The sequence below is a fragment of the Oncorhynchus mykiss genome, chromosome 19 (assembly GCF_057628025.1).
Source record: "Oncorhynchus mykiss isolate SJ-2025 chromosome 19, ASM5762802v1, whole genome shotgun sequence".
Taxonomy (NCBI): domain Eukaryota; kingdom Metazoa; phylum Chordata; class Actinopteri; order Salmoniformes; family Salmonidae; genus Oncorhynchus; species Oncorhynchus mykiss.
The window spans coordinates 52,858,701-52,874,753 of NC_143040.1; the positions used below are offsets into that span (position 1 = coordinate 52,858,701).

Consider the following 16,053-nt stretch of genomic DNA (forward strand, 5'->3'; position numbering starts at 1 on the left):
ATCCATATTCTAGAACCAAAAGTTACTAAAAGGTGCTTCATTATGCAAATAAATACGGAGGGGAGTGGATAAAATCAATGCACTACTGCCGCTAAAAGCTAACCATGTTTATAATCTACTACATCTATAAATAATCTACATGGATTAGTGGAAAATAAGCGGAACCCTGTCCTGTGGCTACATCATACATACCATATCTGCATTTGGGTGTGCAGCCCCACACTATAACGACTGCTGTACAAAGACACAATCACTACAACGACCCCTGAACAAAGATAAAATTGCACAAAATATCTTTAATAGATATAAACATTTGTATACATCACAGCTCAAAGGAAAGATCATCACATGCTGTAAAACATGAATGAAGGTGCAAATTATGATGAGCATCAGAATCCTTTGTTATATACAGGGTGTACAGTGTCAGAACACACGGGAAAGCTTGGAGGTTTAATAGTACAACTGACTGTAGACATGGAGGGTCTACCAAGTCGCACCATTAACAGGTGTCAGGTCTCCCTTCTAAGCAGACCAATGGTCAGGTTGGACTCACTAATAGACTTACAGAGGACTGTAAACTGGCATTTCAGGATGTACATAACCTCTTTATATGGCATGGCATACAGTAGTGATTTCATCTACAGAGAGTAGTAAAGGATCACATGTGGCACCAGAGGCCTTCTAAAACGCTGCGGACCAGGATCGAGTATAGTACGTATTGCCATGTAATCTGACATGTTATTATCACACGGTGCCCCTGTGGATCCAAAACCGCAGCCAGGCAAGGAAGGAACCATACCAATATTCTGGTAGGATATTAAAATAGATCAAGAAGAATTAATATCGTCACTATGAAGTTCATTGAACAGTAACCCTCACCTTCCAGTCGTCCACCCAGACAGCCCAGTTGTTTTCACACAGAAACCAATAGTACAATCTGGTACTACTGCATCCAGTAAGCCCATTTTACTCTCCTGAAATGAGGTCATTCCATAGAGAGACATGGGGAAGTGGTAAAACGATATCCGTTTTTTTTCAGTGGTAACATTTCTGTTCATATATATTTACAAAATAAATTGTTGAACAGCTGTAGTTGATGATGAATTGCCATCATTCTTCAACACAGTGGATGTGTAATACCGCAACCACTTACTGCTCAGTGAGGTTTTATAGGAGGAGAGAGAGGATGGAGAGAGAGAAAGACTGAGAGATCAACAGCATGCAATCTTTTCTTTAGGATTTACTGGCACTGTACTGTAGTGTCCCTGCATGTCTGATAGAGATGTATTAACTTCCCTGGGCTATGATGATCATGACAATAATAAGCTTGGCGGATCAGTTCATGATGGGACCGTTGAAGACCAAAGTGATTCAGTTCCTGTTGATCATATAGCATTTAGATCCACTGTGAATCGGTCCATGTCAATAGCAGAATCACAGTTCATGTAGAAGGAATCAAAGACCAACTCCTGTGGTTCTGAGCACCCATCGTGTGAATCAGTTTAAGTTTGAGTGTGTTGTGGTCACGTGTGTTCAGGTGCTCCTCCTGTCTACTGCACATACACAGAGTCAGTTCATGTCGATGGTGTTGAAGACCCACTCTGTGAACTTCTTGAGCTTGGCCGAGGCGCTGTAGGACTCCTCGTGGAGCCGCTGGTTGTGCTCTCTCAGGCTCTGTATCTGGGCCTGCAGGGACACCTTGGTATCCTTCTCCTGGACACACACATAGGGGGAGTCATCAATAACACAGAGAGGAGTGGAAAGCTCTCTTTACTCTCTAGTACTGTCCTCAGGAGATATACAGGGCAGCTAAAACCAGGAGGCAGAGTAGTAAATGCAGATGCTGAATGGGTATTGCTGATATACGGGAAACTGGAACCACACTACAGAGATATCCCTGCACACTTGTTTGACATTTCCACACTGAGAAGTAGTGATGGGGGATCAATACAATTACATATTGGGATATTAGTTTTGGCAATATATCGCAATATTAGTTTTGACAATATTGCAATATTACATGTGTGCTAGTTAGCTGTACCTGCACCAAAACTCCTGTATTTTTTCTTTATAGCTTGTTCTCCATCTTCTTTTTGAATAGGGAGACAATTTGTTTTCAGCATTTTTATGCCCATGACTGATCAAAAATCGTTTTCTCATGGCTCTCTCTTGTCCCGCTGCAGCAGAAATATGGTGAGCAATATTTTTGGAACATCGAATCGCAGGTTCGCAGGTTCGAATTGCAATACATATAGAATTGTTAGAATCTTTATACATATCATATTGGCACCTAAGTATCATGATAATATTGTATCGTGAAGTCCCTGGCAATTCCCAGCCCTGCTCTTTCAACTGTTCTTTCTACTGGTTGAACCCCTGTTAGGGAAAGGGCACAAGGTGTAGTAGGATGTCAACAGTAGAGTACAAGATGGTTAGGCTAAGACTCGGGTGCTAGAGGTCTGGCTGTGTCTTGTCTCACCTTAATAAGGTCATCCTGCAGCAGCTTCACCATTGACTCCAGCTGGCTGACCTTCCCCATCAGACAGGCTGGGCTCTCACTGTGGGAGGGGACACACTGTTCACTACCATACTACCATATTCTAAACTAGAACAAGACTAGCATGACCTGGGCCAAATTGGCTTAGGCAGAGGAGTTGAATAATAGGCAGAGGAGTTGAATAATTCCTGGCCATGTGACCTAGCTGGGAAAAACTGGGCCCAAGTTGTAGGATAAACTCCTGGCCCTACCTATGTCTACAGAATTATCTGGACGTGCATGGTAAATGGGTCTTACCCAGGCGAGGGGTGTCTCTCTGGGGCAGCCTGGGGTTCTGCCTGCTGGGGGCTGGTGTCTGTGACCTCTGGCCTGGAGCTTTCATCATTTACAGATAACAGTCTCTGAACTGCCAGAGAAAAACAGAACAGTTACAGCTTCAGTCATAGCTCATATGGACAACACAAAGCAATTAGACAGAGTGCCACTGCCCTCTGCTGGTAAAGATAATACATCTCTAGCTTACTTTGCCTACCCTCGAAGGCCTTGGCAGCATCTACCAGGTTGGACCAGTCCAGAGCGCGGTCAGCTCCAGAGTTAGGTAGGGGTATGAGGCCTGGGTCCCCCAGCTGCTTCCTCATGCCCCCCTGGTCCTGGCTGGACAACTCACACAGGTCACCTGAAAGGGGGGAGGAGAGAGGGAGGAGAGACAGCAGATTACAACAAAGCCCCAACATATCAGAAGCCTTTCCCATCAAATAAAGCACTAAAAAAGATGACCAATTATACCAATTATACTCCATATACACATAATGGTAAACACACTTAAACCTCTTGGTACTAGGGGGCAGTATTTTCATTTTAACCGGGATATTAAACGGGATATTTTGTCAGGAAAATATGCTAAAATATGCATATAATTGACAGCTTTGGATAGAAAACACTCTATCGTTTCCAAAACTGTAAAGATATTGTCTGTGAGTATAACAGAACTGATGTTGCAGGCGAAAGCCTGAGAAAAATCCAATCCGGAAGTGCCCCAGGTTTTGAAAGAGCCACATAGCGTAAGTGGTCACATGGTGGCTCCGAGAGAGATTCTCGCGTAAAATACAGAGGTAGCCATTACTCCAATCAGTCCTACCGAAAAACTAATTGTCCCGACGGATATATTATCAAATAGATATTAGAAAAACTCCTTGATGATTGATTATAAACAACGTTTGCCATGTTTCTGTCGATATTATGGAGCTAATTTGGAATATTTTTCGGCGTTGTGGTGATCGCAATTTCCAGGCGATTTCTCAGCCAAACGTGAAGAACAAATGGAGCTATTTCACCTACAAAAATAATATTTTGGGAAGAAATTAACTTTGGCTATCTACCTGGGAGTCTCGTGAGTGAAAACATCTGAAGTTCATCAAAGGTAAACAATTTAATTTGATTGCTTTTCTGATTTCTGTGACAAGGTTGCCTGTTGCTAGCAAGGCATAATGCTATGCTAGGCTATCGATAAACGTACACAAATGCTTGTCTAGCGTTGGCTGTAAAGCATATTTTGAAAATCTGAGATAACAGGGTGATTAACAAAAGGCTAAGCTGTGTCTCAATATATTTATTTTGTGATTTTCATGAATAGGAATATTTTCTAGGGATATTTATGTCCGTTGCGTTATGCTAATTATTGTCAGGCGATGATTACTCTCCCGCATGCAGGTTTGGGAATATCAAGAGGAGGAGTTATGGCATTAATCTGATAACACTTCTAAGATAAACCCTGCTCCCCTGGTTTGAGATAGAACTCAATTGGAATGAAATGGCATTCCCTTTACTCAAGGATAATTTGCAGGATAATCTGAGGCTCACCCAGAGACTTATGTGAGGGTTGTCGGGGTGGCGCGTGGCGGGCGGTGGGCGAGCGGGGCACGGTGGAGCAGTTGAAGAGCAGATCGCTGGGCGTCTCTCTGTGCCCACTGTGCGAGGGCTCCCGCTGGCCACTGTAGATGCTCTCATCTGACAGGGTCCTCTGCAGGGAGCGCCGGCTGGGTGGGGGGACAGGGAATGAGGGCTGGAGAGAGTGAGGGGGAGAGAGAGGAGCACTGTGAGGCTGCTGATTGACCTATAAACTCAGACTTTAGCATGTTGCACAGTTTACGTGGCAAAGCAGGGGAGGGAGTTTGGATTAATCAAGCAAATACTCACATCAACTACTCTGGAATACATGTTTTATATACAGTACCAGCTAAACGTTTGGACACACCTACTCATTCAAGGGTTTTTATTTATTCGTATTATTTTCTACGTTGTAGAATATTAGTGAAGCCATCAAAACTATGAAACAGCACATATGGAATCATGTAGTAACCAAAAAAGTGTTAAAACAAATCAAAATATATTTTATATTTGAGATACTTCAAAGTAGCCACCTTTGCCTTGATGACAGCTTTGCTCACTCTTGACTTTCTCTCAACCAGCTTCAATAGGTAGTCACTTCAATTGCATTTCAATTAACAGGTATGCCTTGTTAAAAGTTAATTTGTGGAATTTCTTTCCTTCTTAATGCGGGGGGTTATACAGAAGATAGCCATATTTGGTAAAAGACCAAGTCCATATTATGGCAAGAACAGCTCAAATAAGCAAAAAGAAACAAGAATCATTCATTACTTTAAGACATGAAGGTCAGTCAATTCAGAAAATGTCAAGAACTTTGACATTTTCTTCAAGTGCAGTCTCAAAAACCATCAAGCGCTATGATGAAACTGGCTCTTACAGTGGGGCACTTCAACTATGACAGACAAAATGAGAAAAAAAATCCAGAAAATCACATTGTAGGATTTTTTATGAATTTATTTGCAAATTATGGTGAAAAATAAGTATTTGGTCACCTACAAACAAGCTGTCCTCCACTCGTTACCTGTATTAATGGCACCTGTTTGAACTTGTTATCAGTATAAAAGACACCTGTCCACAACCTCAAACAGTCACACTCCAAACTCCACTATGGCCAAGACCAAAGAGCTGTCAAAGGACACCAGAAACAAAATAGTAGACATGCACCAAGCTGGGAAGACTGAATCTGCAATAGGTAAGCAGCTTGGTTTGAAGAAATCAACTGCGGAAGCAATTATTAGGAAATGGAAGACATACAAGACCACTGATAATCGCCCTCGGTCAGGGGCTCCACGCAAGATCTCACCCCGTGGGGTCAAAATGATCACAAGAATGGTGAGCAAAAATCCCAGAACCGCACAGGGGGACCTAGTGAATGACCTGCAGAGAGCTGGGACCAAAGTAACAAAGCCTACCATCAGTAACACACTACACCGCCAGGGACTCAAATCCTGCAGTGCCAGACGTGTCCCGCTGCTTAAGCTAGTACATGTCCAGGCCCGTCTGAAGTTTGCTAGAGAGCATTTGGATGATCCAGAAGAAGATTGGGAGAATGTCATATGGTCAGATGAAACCAAAATAGAACTTTTTGGTAAAAACTCAACTCGTCGTGTTTGGAGGACAAAGAATGCTGAGTTGCATCCAAAGAACACCATACCTACTGTGAATCATGGGGGTGGAAACATCATGCTTTGGGGCTGTTTTTCTGCAAAGGGACCAGGACGACTGATCCGTGTAAAGGAAAGATTGAATGGGGCCATGTATCGTGAGATTTTGAGTGAAAACCTCCTTCCATCAGCAAGGGCATTGAAGATGAAACGTGGCTGGGTCTTTCAGCATGACAATGATCCCAAACACAGGGAGTTGAAAGTCCGTGTTGCCCAGCAACAGCCCCAAAACATCACTGTTCTAGAGGAGATCTGCATGGAGGAATTGGCCAAAATACCAGTAACAGTGTGTGAAAACCTTGTGAAGACTTACAGAAAATGTTTAACATCTGTCATTGCCATCAAAGGGTATATAACAAAGTATTGAGATAAACTTCTGTTATTGACCAAATACTTATTTTCCACCATAATTTGCAAATAAATTCATTAAAAATCCTACAATGTGATTTTCTGGATTTTTTTTCTCATTTTGTCTGTCATAGTTGAAGTGTACCTATGATGAAAATTACAGTCCTCTGTCATCTTTTTAAGTGGGAGAACTTGCACAATTGGTGGCTGACTAAATACTTTTTTGCCCCACTGTATGAGGACCGCCACAGGAAAGGAAGACCCAGAGATACCTCTGCTGCAGAGGATGTTCATTAGAGTTACCAGCCTCAGAAATTGCAGCCCAAATAAATGCTTCACAGAGTTCAAATAACAGACACATCTCAACATCAACTGTTCAGAGGAGACTGCGTGAATCAGGCCTTCATGGTCAAATTGCTGAAAATATACCACTACTAAAGGACACCAATAATAAGAAGAGACTTGCTTCGGCCAAGAAACATGATCAATGGACATTAGAGCGGTGGAAATATGTCCTTTGGTCTGATGCGTAAAAATTTGAGATTTTGGGATCCAACCGCCGATCCTTTGTGAGACGCAGAGTAGGTGAACGAATGATCTCCACACGTGTAGTTCCCAACGTGAAGCATGTAGGAGGTGTGATGGTGTCGGGGTGCTTTGCTGGTGATATTGTCAGTAATTTATTTAGAATTCAAGGCAAACTTAACCAGCATGGCTAACACAGCATTCTGCAGCGATACGCCATCCCGTCTGGTTTGCACTTAGTGGGACTATCATTTGTTTTTCAACAGGACAATGACCCAACACACCTCCAGGCTGTGAAAGGGATATTTGACCAAGAAGGAGAGTGATGGAGTGCTATATCAAATTACCTGGCCTCCACAATCACCCAACCTCAACCCAATTGAGATGGTTTGGGATGAGTTGGACTGCAGAGTTAAGGAAAAGCAGCCAACAAGTGCTCAGCATATGCGGGAACTCCTTCAAGACTGTTGGAAAAGCATTCCAGGTGAAGCTGGTTGAGAGAATGCCTAGAGTGTGGAAAGTTAACATCAAAGCAAAAGGTGGCTACTTTAAAGAATCTCAAATATAAAATATATTAATATTTTTTTTAAACTTTTTTGGTTACTACATGATTCCATATGTGTTCTTTCATAGTTTTGATGTCTTCACTATTATTCTACAATGTAGAAAATAGTAAAAATAAAGAAAAATCCATGAATGAATAGGTGTGTCCAAACTTTTGACTGGTACTGTATATTTCAAATGTGATTCCTAATCAATGTAACAATAACGTCCATAGTAAAATGGATGATGGTGACAAAGCGTTGCCAGCTACCTTTTGATCGTGGGAGGAGGGCGGGGGGCTGTCCAGGGTGATGAGTTTCTTCAGTTCTTCCTGCAGGTTGGACTTGTTGACCCGCTGGGGCGATTGGGCCCTGAGTTGGGCCCGGAGCTGAGGGTTGCCACCCAGCAACCCATCACTCTGGTGACGTCTGAGGAAGACGGAGAGTGAAGACCAGCAGTGTTATGTTGCAGTTCTCAGTTGAACCACAGGGTGGGAGTGTTGCACTTGTTTATAAACAAACGTGAGCCATGACTGAGGTGGGAAATGCATCTCCTCTCAGTTGACTCAGATCTTAAGCCTCCATAACATCAACAATCTAGGACAGTAGGATTTGTTTGTATGGGGAAATAACATTCTTTCACAACAAGACTCACAGTGTAATGGTCTCATTGACCTATCAATAAACACACGTATGTTCAACATTCCTTCTCTATTTCCCCCCATGCTTACTTGCGTATGTTGCCAAAGTCCACAGAGTTGATGGTGCCTCCAGGCTTCCTCCAGCCGATAAGGAACTTGGAGGTGGCTCCCTGGCGGGGGTAGAAGCTCTTGGGGCCTCCAGGGGAAAGGGAAGTGTGGGAGGTAGGGGAGGTGGTCAGGGCTGACTCCTCCTGGGAGGAGCTGGGGCTGCAGCCTGGACCCATGGGACTGCCTGAGTGGCTCGAACTCAGAGTACTGGGAGGGAAAACAAACGACTAGTATTGGTATATTTATAAACTGGGTGGTTCGAGCCCTAAATGCTGATTGGCTGAAAGCCGTGGTTTATGAGACCATATAGCATGGGTATGACAAAACATTTATTTGTACTGTTCTAATTATGTTTGTAACCAGTTTATAATAGCAATAGGACACCTCAGGGGTTTGTGGTATATGGCCAATACACCATGGCTATGGGCTGTATCCAGGCACTCCGTGTTGCGTCATGCATAAGAACAGCCCTTAGCCGTGGTATATTGGCTATACTCTCACCCTCTGCCTTATTGCTTGATTAAACACTACCGTTCAAAAGATTGGGGTCACTTTGAAAGAAAAGCATTTTATTTTGTCAGCTTCAGAGGAACTCTGCCTAGAAGGCCAGCTACCGGAGTCGCCTCTTCACTGTTGACGTTGAGACTGGTGTTTTGCGGGTAATATTTCATGAAGCTGCCAGTTGAGGACTTGTGAGGCGTCTGTTTCTCAAACTAGACACTCTAATGTACTTGTCATCTTGCTCAGTGGTGCACCGGGACCTCCCACTCCTCCTTCTATTCTGGTTAGGGCCAGTTTGTGCTGTTCTGTGAAGGGACTAGTACACAGCCCTGTATGAGATCTTCAGTTTCTTGGCAATTTCTTTCATGGAATGGCCTTAATTTCTGAGAACAAGAATAGACTGACGAGTTTCAGAAGAAAGTGCTTTGTTTCTGGCCATTTTGAGCCTGTAATCGAACCCACAAATGCTGATGCTCCAGATACTCAACTAGTCTAAAGAAGGCCAGTTTTATTGCTTATTTAATTAGCACAACAGCTTTCAGCTGTGCTAACATAATTGCAAAATTGTTTTCTAGTGATCAATTAGACTTTTAAAATTATAAACTTGGATAAGCTAACACAACGTGCCATTGGAAAACAGGAGTGATGGTTGCCAATAATGGGCCTCTGTACGCCTATGTAGATATTCCATAAAAAATCTGCCGTTTCCAGCTACAATAGTTATTTACAACATTAACAATGCCTACACTGTATTTCTGATCAATTTGATGTTATTTTAACGGACAATTTTCTTAGCTTTTCTTTAAAAAACAAGGACATTTCTAAGTGACCCCAAACTTTTGAACGGTGGTGTATATACATTTCTGTAATGTGCACTCATCTATGAACACATTTCTGTAAAAGTTTCAAAACTATTTCAAAAACAGCTGGTACTTTTCACTACTTTTCCCCACACACTACATTTCTGACACCTCCACATCTGAAATGAGAGAAATGAATAGGTCACAGTGTCCTTGGACTTCTTCTACTTTAACATTTCAAACAATATTTCTCCCCAGTTTGTCTTGAAAGCGAGCGTCTCCCACCTCAGACATGCTGTGTGTACATTAAAACAAAGTCTGGTGGTGCTGGAGTTATTTCAGGGCCACAGAGGAGAGGCTGAGGAGAGGAGGAAAGCCTCTGTTCACTCAAAGGAACGGTGGTTTGGAGTGTTAACAGTGTTGAGCTCTCACATTCAGCATTCCTCTGTGTTTCAAGTGCTCTCTTTCTCTCTGTGAGAAACTAGCTCACACACACACACACACACACACACACACACACACACACACACACACACACACACACACACACACACACACACAGCAGATTGCAGCTTGCTACCTCTCTCACCGCAAAGTGCAAGGCTTGGGAGTTTTCCATCTGGGACAATAGGGGATATATATGGACTACAATGCATCACTGTCGGCTTAATGAAACATTGATACGTGAGAAGAAACATTGGCTGCATAAAGAGCTGACTGTAATAGAACTCTAGTGTAGCACAACACAGGGAGGCACACACCTGGAATGGGAAGCAGCATCACTGAGGGTGTAGGAGCCACTGTCTGGGGCTGAGGGGAACACAGGGGGGCTCTGGGCGGGGTCCTCGCTGCTCCCTGGGGGGGCGGGTGAGTCTGGGGCTGAAGGAGAGGTCTCTGGGGCCCGCCGCTCTTTGGCCCGGGAGCCCCCGGACCCTGAGGCCCCGTAAGAGGTAGCGTCGATGCCGCTGTCTGTGGACTCCCGCTGCAGGTAGCCGTTGAGCTCTGAGTCAGGCCGCACCCCCGTCCTGCTTGAGCCAATCTCATACCACTTTTCATCACTGTGGGCGGAGCTGGAGGCGTTACTGGACAGTGTGTTACTGCCTGATTGGCTGGAGGAATAGGAAGTTTCCACCTGTAGAGACAGGGATCATAAAGTCACTTCCTGGTTGTTTGACCACAGTAAATAAAGACGACTACTTTGGCATAGACAACAATACATTGCCAAGCTAGCTATATTCCTATGTCTATCTGCCAGAGCTCAAAGTCCTGTAAGACTACAGCCTCTTCACTAAACCTTAAAATACATATTTGGTCATATTTGAGCCTGCTGCCTGACCTTGATGTTAATGTTGGGGGACAGGTGCCCCCCCTGCTCCTGGAAACGAGGTACTGCAGCCTTGGAGACAGCTAGGTCTGGGAGGGACAGGAGCAAACAGAGGAATGAGACAACCAGGTAACAAAATGAGTAACATAGAGAGGTGGTCCTATCTCTGACTGTCACCCTCTGCATCAACCAAAACACCAGACAGGACATGGGCATTTTCTAAAGCATGTCCTCATACCTGTTGTGGCTCTATCGGCTCCCCTGTTGGCCCCCTCCCCCTCTCGGGGCCATCCGGGAGCAGGCTTAGCCCCGTTAGACCCTTCTCCAACTCCCTGGCGCTCAGCAGACACAGGGGAGTGACGGTTATTGTTGTTAAACCTGGGAAAGAGATGGAAGAGGGCATCATGTCTAGCTGCATCATTTACTGAAGAATAGTAGTTTATCATATCAGTTAGTACAACGTATATTTCAGTCATTTCCTTTCTGTTGTTGGATAACTCCCAAAGAAGTAATTCAAATAAATATGGACTACATCTGGAAATAAAGCAATTAAAGCGAAACCCTGCAGCGAATTTGGGTCTGTGTATGATCGGTGTATGGTCTGAATGTGTTAGCTTGGCCCAGGTTTGTTGCGGCCTGAGTGTTCTCTCACCCGTCTGGCATGGACTTCTGTCTCCAGTGGTTGGAGCCTGCACTCCCGGTGTCTGTGTAGGAGAGACTGGTGGGGGAGTTGCGGGTGTGTGGAGAGCGGCCCATTACGATTGAACAGGCCAGGGCATAGTTATCATTCCCTGGGGAATACCTGAGAGAGGGATACATACCAACATACATAGGGAGTTATCATTTAGGTTATTTCAATATGTTTAATGACAGAAAGAAAGGAAGCATAACGATTCCACCACTACTGATGAGCGATTAAACCAACATGTCTGTTTATTTTCTGTTTCTAAATAACTAATTGACCGAAGTCGGTTCCATTATTTGAATTCCATTTTGTTTTTGTAGTTTGTTTGTGCGCTCAACTCGCTGTTTGTGCCATTTCTCTAGAGAGATTTCTCTCTAAGACATGTTGTTCAACTCATCATAGTTAAAGGAAAACAATGTTTTGGTATTTGTTTCATTAGTCCATTGTTGATATAGTCCCAAAATGTTTTGCATGTGAGCAATCATACCGGACTATATCAACAGTGGACGAATGAAACAAATACCAAAACATTGTTTTTGGGTGGAACTTTCCTTTAAGCTCAGAAAACGTGGTAATGAACTACAATGACTAGAATCCATCCATCTACAGCTGCCTGTTCTCATTGGTTCTCGCCGTGCAAGCCTGTGGGTCCGGCAGACAGACAGACAGACAGACAGACAGACAGACACTAAGAAGAAGAGCAATAGAGACAGGAGCGGGATAGAGAGTGGTTGTTAGCTACACTATATACAAAAGTATATGGACACCCCATCAAATTTGTGGATTCGGCCGTTTCAGCCACACCCATTGCTGGCAGGTGTATTAAATCGAGCACACAGCCATGCAATCTCCATAGAAAAAACATTGGCAGCAGAATGGCCCGTACTGAAAATATCAGTGACTTTCAATGTGGCACCGTCATAGAATGCCACCTTTCAAACAAGTCAGTCAAATGTATACCCTGCTAGAGATGCCCCGGTCGACTGTAAATGCTGTCAGCGGGAGTAATGTAAAGCTCGCCGCCATTGGACATGGGAGCAGTGAAAACGCGTTTTCTGGAGTTATGAATCACGCATCACCATCTGGCAGTCTGACGGATGAAACTCGGTTTGGCGGATGCCAGAACGCTACCTACCCCAATGCATAGTGCCAACTGTACATTTTGGTGGAGGAGGAAAAATGGTCTGGGGCTGTTTTTCATGGTTCGGTTTAGGCCCCTTAGTTCTAGTGAAGGGAAAACTTAACGCTACAGCATACAATGACATTCTAGACAATTCTGTACTTCCAACTTTGTGGCAACAGTCTCAGCATCCTGTCTCAGCATAACAATGCCCCATGCACAATGCGAGGTCCATACAGAAATGGTTTTTCGAGATTGGGGTGGAAGAACTTGACTGGCCTGCACAGAGCCCTGACCTCAACCCCACCTAACACCGTTGGGATGAATTGGAACGCTGACTGCGAGCCAGGCCTAACCGCCCAACATCACTGCCTGACCTCACTAATGCTCCTGTAACTGAATGGAAGGCTGCAATGTTCCAACACCTACTGGAAAGCCTTCCCAGAAGTGTGGAGGCTGTTGTAGCAGCAAAGGTGGGACCAACCCCATATTAATTACCATGATTTTGGAATTACATGTTAGACAAGCAGGTGTCCACATACTTTTGGTCATGTAGTGTAGTTGTTATTTAGCAGCCTTAAAGGTATGCCTTGTCTAGTTTGAAGAACTACTGAAATAGTGATGTTGTCAGACAACAGGCAGCTAGCCAACTAGACTAGCCTACTAGCCTGAAGGATGACTCTTTGGGGAGCACAGAGATAGATGGCTGGCTGGCTGCTACTGTCTGAGCAGAGATAAGAAGATGACTTGGAATTAAATAGTAAGTCAACAAATAAAAAAAGGTAATATACACAACTTAAATATTTTATTAAAGTAAAGTAATGTGAATAAAGGATGGTTTATTAAAAAGTGATATGCAGTAATGGGCAGTCACTACCTTCATTGGGGTTTTATTAATTTAATAATAATGACATCGTTATACTAAAACAAATATGTAGTATAAACAACCAAAATATATTATTTAAGTAAAGTAATGTGAATAAATTATGGTTAGAGCCTAATAAGTGATAGAAATGGGCAGTCACAGCTATCAACTGTTTTATTCTGTGTTGTTACAGTATCGAACTCACATAATGCATTTATTAAAAACCAAACTGAAACCGAACCAACCTCAAAAATCACAAATCGCTCAGCACTATCCACCACTAGGCTTGAACACCTTCCCTCCTATATATCATATCAATAGCTGGGGTGACTATCTTACCTTTTGGGGTTGAGAGGGCGCCCATCGCTGGACACACTGCGCGGGATGACTCCGGCCCGGTCCTGATAGTCTGAAGCCGGGGCCTTGATGAGCGTCCCCCCTAGCGCCGCTGTGGTGTGGCTCTGGGGGCTGGAGGAGGTGCGGGACCACTTGTTGTTGTTGTTGCTGCGGAAGGGGAATTTAAACTCATAGGGCATCCCTTCCTTGTGGTTCTTATAGTCCACCAGGGGCATGTGGTACAGCTCTGAACAGCCTCTGTGAGAGGAAACAGAAATATACACTAAAAACACCGCAATGCTGCACCAGTACCCAAATGCATGCTACTGATATGACTGATGGAGGGTATATCTGTTTATGGATAGATGATTGGCTGTCTATAAGCTGTACCTGCGAGGGGTGGAGTCCTCGTGCGGGGGGATGATGACCACCTTGACAGTGACGGAGGTCCTCAGCAGGTCGATCATCTGCTCGTGGGACAGCGATGCCACGGCCACCTTACAGATCTCTACCAGCCTGCTGCCCTGGCGCAGCCCCGCCTGCCAGGCGTACCCGTAGGACTCGACCTCCGCTACGATGCCCTCAAAGTTCACATGGAAGCCCAGCTGGCCCAGACCGTTTCTCCTCAGGATCATCTCTGTGGTCTGGCTGCCCTTCGTCAGAAGCTATGGACAGACAGGAGAGGAGGAGAAGCACGAGAAATAGGAGGAGGTGGAGGAGGAGGAAGAAAAGGAGGGGTAGGAGGAAGAGGTGGATAAGTGAGGAAAGAGTTTTTACTACAAAACATCAGAATCCTGCAGGGAAACTTAAATCGGTTTACCTCATTTCTATCAGCATGTTAGATGTGCAACCAAAAGGAGAAAAAATCTCTAGACCATCTTTACTCCAGACAGAGATGCGTACAAAGCCCTCCTTTTGGCAAATCTGACAATCATTCTATCCTCCTTATTCCTGCTTACAAGCAAAAATGAAAGCAGGAAGCACAAGTGACTCGGTCTATAAAAAAAGTGGTCAGATGAAGCAGATGCTAAACTACAGGACTGTTTTGCTATCACAGACTGGAATATGTTCTGGGATTCTTCCGATGGCATTGAGGAGTACACCACATCAGTCACTGGCTTCATCAATAAGTGTATCAACGACGTCGTCCTCACAGTGACTGTACGTACATACCCCAACCAGAAAGCCATGGATTACAGGCAACATTCGCACTGAGCTAAAGGGTAGAGCTGCCACATTCAAGGAGCGGGACTCAAGGACTCTAACCCGGAAGCTTTGAAATCCCGCTATGCCCTCTGATGAACCATCAAACAGGCAAAGCATCAATATAGGACTAAGATCAAATCGTACTACACCGTCTCTGACGCTCGTCGGATGTGGCAGGGCTTGCAAACCAATACAGACTACAAAGGGAAGCACAGCCGAGAGCTGCCCAGTGACACGAGCCTACCAGACAAGCTAAATAACCTCTATGCTCGCCTCGAGGCAAGTAACACTAAAACATGCATGAGAGCATCAGCTGTTCCGGATGACTGTGTGATCATGCTCTCTGCAGCCAATGTGAGTAAGACCTTTAAACGGGTCAACATTCACAAGGCCACAAGGCCAGACGGATTACCAGGACGTGGTCTCCGAGTATGCGCAGACCAAATGGCAAATGTCTTCACTGACAAGTTCAACCTCTCCCTGTCTGAGGCTGTAATACCAACATGTTTCAAGGTGACCACCATAGTCCCTGTGCCCAAGAACATTAAGGTAACCTGCCTAAATGACTATCGACCCGTAGCACTCACGTCTGTAGCCATGAAATGCTTTGAAAGGCTGGTCATAGTCCACATCAACACCATTATCCCAGAAACCCTAGACCCACTCCAGTTTGCATACCACCCCAACAGACCACAGATGATGCAACCTCTATCACACTCCACACTGCCCTTTCACACTTGGACAAAATTAACACGTATGTGAGAATGCTATTCATTGACTACAGCTCAGCGTTCAACACCATACTGCCGTCAAAGCTCATCACTAAGCTAAGGACCCTGGGACCCTGCAACTGGATCCTGGACTTCCTGACGGGCCGCCCCCAGGTGGTAAGGGTAGGTAACAACCCATCAGCCATGCTGATCCTCAACACAGGGGCCCCTCAGGGGTGCGTGCTCAGTCCCCTCCTGTACTCGTTGTTCACTCATGACTGCACGGCCAGGCAC

General features: G+C 44.6%; 1 protein-coding gene across 3 annotated transcripts in view; it reads right to left on the reverse strand.

Moving 5' to 3' along the window:
- Window positions 1–276: 276 nt before the first annotated feature.
- The window catches only part of LOC110497941 (signal-induced proliferation-associated 1-like protein 1), a 70,442-nt gene continuing 54,665 nt past the window's right edge, over window positions 277–16,053 (reverse strand). For 2 of the 3 annotated variants that reach the window (XM_021574422.3, XM_021574424.3), the window contains 13 exons: window positions 14,234–14,508; window positions 13,847–14,101; window positions 11,490–11,639; window positions 11,076–11,215; window positions 10,850–10,926; window positions 10,275–10,645; window positions 8,195–8,419; window positions 7,736–7,892; window positions 4,358–4,559; window positions 3,021–3,173; window positions 2,795–2,903; window positions 2,480–2,558; window positions 277–1,713 (listed from right to left, as the gene is read on the reverse strand). In XM_021574422.3, the coding sequence (XP_021430097.3) occupies window positions 1,570–1,713; window positions 2,480–2,558; window positions 2,795–2,903; window positions 3,021–3,173; window positions 4,358–4,559; window positions 7,736–7,892; window positions 8,195–8,419; window positions 10,275–10,645; window positions 10,850–10,926; window positions 11,076–11,215; window positions 11,490–11,639; window positions 13,847–14,101; window positions 14,234–14,508 (2,337 nt within the window). In that variant the 3' untranslated portion in view covers window positions 277–1,569. The remainder of the gene's footprint in view (window positions 1,714–2,479; window positions 2,559–2,794; window positions 2,904–3,020; window positions 3,174–4,357; window positions 4,560–7,735; window positions 7,893–8,194; window positions 8,420–10,274; window positions 10,646–10,849; window positions 10,927–11,075; window positions 11,216–11,489; window positions 11,640–13,846; window positions 14,102–14,233; window positions 14,509–16,053) is intronic. The other variant, XM_090211350.1, reaches the window with a different exon arrangement.